The sequence below is a fragment of the Diospyros lotus genome, chromosome 8 (assembly GCF_014633365.1).
Source record: "Diospyros lotus cultivar Yz01 chromosome 8, ASM1463336v1, whole genome shotgun sequence".
NCBI lineage: Eukaryota > Viridiplantae > Streptophyta > Magnoliopsida > Ericales > Ebenaceae > Diospyros > Diospyros lotus.
The window spans coordinates 9,449,945-9,453,834 of record NC_068345.1 but is presented as its reverse complement, the minus strand read 5'-3'; the positions used below and the strand labels follow the sequence as shown (position 1 = coordinate 9,453,834).

Sequence of the window (3,890 nt, the reverse complement as noted above, 5' to 3'; positions counted from 1 at the left end):
TTTGAATTCAAGAGTATTCGAGAATTTCACACAGGGAAAGGGGTACCATAGAGAGAATCGGAGAGAGACGAGCACGATCAAGACTTTTTTTAAGTTCTCACTACGTGACCTACTACATCTCTCTCTCTCTCTCTCTCTCTCTCTCTCTCTCTATTGTAGGGTTTGTCAGAATCAAAGCCTGAAAATGGAAGACCTAAAATCGGCAATGGAGGGGCACATGGATCAAATGGCAGATCTGATCCAGAAACTCACCGCTGAGTTCCGCTCCGGCCTTCGACCAGCTTACGATAACTTCCTGGGCTTCTTCCACGCCATTGATTGGACGGTGCTGTGATTCCCCCCCTCTCTCTGTCATAAATTTCATCAATTCGCGCAATTAGCTAGAAATTGTTTGCAAAGTACTATTGCTAAATAGTTGCTCGCGGTGATTACTATTTCTTAGAAAGTAGAGTTACTGAAAAAATGCGTCAGGAGCTGTCTTGCTTCAGTGTAATGGTTCCGGTGGCCTCCAATTTAGGTTAAAAACGCACACAAGTAGAGAACTATCACCTTATTGGGAGCTTGTTACTAGGCATTGCATCAAATGGGAAAGACCTATACTTTCTAATCCCGAATTAATGAATCGAAAGAAAGAACTTTTACTGATTTTTTTTTTTATTCTTGTCAGCTGTTAGATCCCATCTTAAGTGCACTGAGATTCAGGTGCCAATGTGTTTATGAATTAAACCTTAATTTTAAGGTGTTGGTAATTGTTTTCAGAAGTTGGATGCGGGTTTGTGTATGTCCATGTATTGTGTACATTTTTTCTTGATTATCCAATGTGTCGTTCATACCAGAAATAGAAATTTTTCTTTACTGTCAAATGTGGATTTTCTTCTTCAATATTGTCAACAGTCAGAGGAACTAGTTTTTTAGTTTGAGGATAGGATTGAAACGTGTGTTTCAATCCCTTGCACTTGTCATATCTGATAGACATTGATACATGTATCACTGAGGAAACAATTCTCTTTCCTCCTATCATAACATAAACAAGATAAAAATAATTTTTCCATTCAATATCTGACAAGTGACCCTGGACTTGTTGGGTTCTTTATTGAAGCCCTATTTGTAAAAGAACTTGGTTTTGTAAATGAGAGAGTATTATCCATGGACTTAAGATGTTCTGTTTCTACTACCAATTGTTGATGGTTTCTCTGTCAATCAACCAATTGTGTATTATAACCTTTAACTTAAGATAGGACATCAAAGCATCGTGTTTAACAATAAATATAGGATTCCTAAGTCTTTGTCTTTCCTCAGCCCTGCCAAAATGGCCTTAGTTTCACTTAAACGGCTAAACCCACAAGGAATGATCCAACAACCAACATTATGAAGAGTGACTCTTGTAATTGCAATTAATCATAATCTTCCCTTCCCTATCCTCCTTTCCATTTCCCATGTTTTTCTGTGGAGTATTATGGTCAATTTTTAATACTGATGATTTGCTGCCAACAACTTGAATAACTACTAAAATTTTGCTTATTAAGAGCTGAATTGGAGAACGTAAACTTACTGAGTCTATAAACTGAAAAATGAATTGCTGATATGATTAACGTGATTTCTTTTTTATTAATTTATTGAAGGATAGCTTTTATTATAAATCTACTTTTTGTATAAAATTTTAGAAAACCCAATAATTCTATAGTTTTGTCTATTTCAACTATTGCGACAACTGACAATGAGTATTATAGCTAATAAAAAAATTCTTCTCATAAGTGCAATTAAATTAATTCCAGCTTATTCTGTTACACTGTTTACATCATCTCCACTAGTTTGGAAGTTGTGGTGACTTCAGGACCCTCTTTTGTCTTACAGATATTGCCAATTACTCATGACTCTTGGTTCTCATTTTATTATTGCAGGAACCTTGGTTAATTTGCTTGATGCTGTTCCATGTTTTATTGCTGGTAATGGCAATTATATCCAGGAAGAATACCAACTTCCAGATGTGCTTGTTTCTACTTGCATGTAAGTTTATTATAAATTTCTGCAAAGAAGTATAATTTGTTTTTATTATTATGCCCTAAGACATGTAGAAGAAACTTCAAATCCCCAAGCTCTTAAAACTTTCTCAATCATAAATCAACGGTTTTAAAACTAATAAAGTTTCCATGCCTTTAAGTCATTAATACCAGCCATAAATGTTCCTCGTGCACTTGAACGGACAGACTATGCACAAGACTATCATTGAAGTAGGGAGAAAAGTACTTGCCAACTAGAAGCAATTACAGGTGATTCATGGTTTACATGTTAGGACCTTTTGATAAGCCAAACTCTATCTGCAGCCTCTCCTATTGCCCTTGCTTCTCAATTGTTTTCTTCACATCTTTGAGAATACATTAATTTGTAAGTCTCACTCTTCTGAGAGACTTTGGCAGCTGCTGGCAAATCAATGATAGAACTCTTCTATGTAATAAACAACAACAATGATTTATTTGTCTATGAGAAAAAAAAAAGAAAGAAAGAAATCTCACATAGTTCTGAACAGTTGAATAAAGTTAGTTCTGCCTGCATACATCTAAATAAGTAAATTACCCAACTTTATCAGCTGTAATTGGATTTTCTACTTGTTGTATTGTCTTGCGAGTAGGAAGTGCCTCCAAATGTTTATAAGGCTATATAGGCTGGGTGGAAGTTGAGCTTGCACATATTTTGCATGGTCATCCTTGTTCTACACATCATACACTGTTCCCATTAATTCTTATGTTTGCTCTTTGGATTCAACTTATACGATCCATTTGGTGGCAGTGGCTGGTGTATGTTTTGCTGAGACACTTAATAGCTTTTTGAAAGACAACTGGAAGAGATTTGCAGGCCAGAATTATTTTGATCCACATGGACTCTTTCTCTCGGTGCTCTGGTCGGGGCCTCTTCTTGTCATTGCAATCATAATACTGGTCAGTGTTCACAACCACTTGATTCTCCAAATGTGAACACACAGCCTTACCTGAGTGACTTGTTGCGTTGATTTTATATGCAGGTGAACACACTCTTTTCCCTGTGCTATCTAATTGTCAGGTGGAAAAAGGCTGAGCTCCGACACCGCGCAAGACTCGCCCAGCGCAAGGAGGATTAATTTACTTATGCTGTTATTCCTCGGTTTCACTGCAAGGAGGCCCTAAAATTTGGACGCAAGGCACATCTAATGTGAAGTCTCGACTGTAGATTAGGACCCCTTTTTGGTTCATTTTTCCTCCTGTTCTTCCCCCTTGTCTTGTTGTGATTGTAACTCTTACTGACATGTATAGAGTTCCTACTGTTTCACCCTGAAATGTTTTGAAACACAGGCCAGGCTATCACCATAGAGTTATTTAGGCACTCTCCCTTTTCGCATTCCGATCATGCTCTGGGCAATGTGGGTTGGTTTTCTGCAAATAAGCACCGTAAAATATGATCAAAGAAAACCATGATTTGTTGATAGGATTTGAAGAGAGAATTCCGAAATAGCAACTGGCGAGCACCTTCATATTTCTTGTTCCTTTCGGGGAAGGTCAATTTTTGGTATCTCAAAACTTATCATTTGGTATCCATATTTGCTACATTTCAAAGGGCTTGATAACCACATCTTATTACAATATTAAGGGCTTGGTATCCATCTTATGTTGATTTATTTCTTTCGTACAAATTTTTAACATGTATGTGTTTTCTGTGTAAACAAAAAATTAGCATTTGTACACATTTTAAGATGTAAATTCCATTTGTAGAAAATAAGTTGAAGAACAATTTCTTATGTAAAACATTTTTGTATGAATATTATCTATCAATGTAAAAAATTTAATTAAGCCTAAATTTTGTAATACTTTTTCATATTTTGTACATTGCTCATTGATAGTTGTTACAGTTGTAATTTT

The 3,890-nt window shown here is 36.1% G+C and overlaps 1 protein-coding gene across 1 annotated transcript; it reads left to right on the top strand.

Annotated features, from left to right (window-relative positions):
• On the top strand, positions 1–3,620 carry LOC127807964 (uncharacterized). Its single transcript, XM_052346220.1, has 4 exons — positions 1–325; positions 1,902–2,007; positions 2,788–2,936; positions 3,020–3,620. Exons 1-4 carry the CDS (start codon positions 185–187, stop codon positions 3,113–3,115), a joined length of 492 nt encoding a protein of 163 aa, XP_052202180.1. The 5' UTR covers positions 1–184; the 3' UTR covers positions 3,116–3,620.
• Positions 3,621–3,890: the final 270 nt, after the last annotated feature.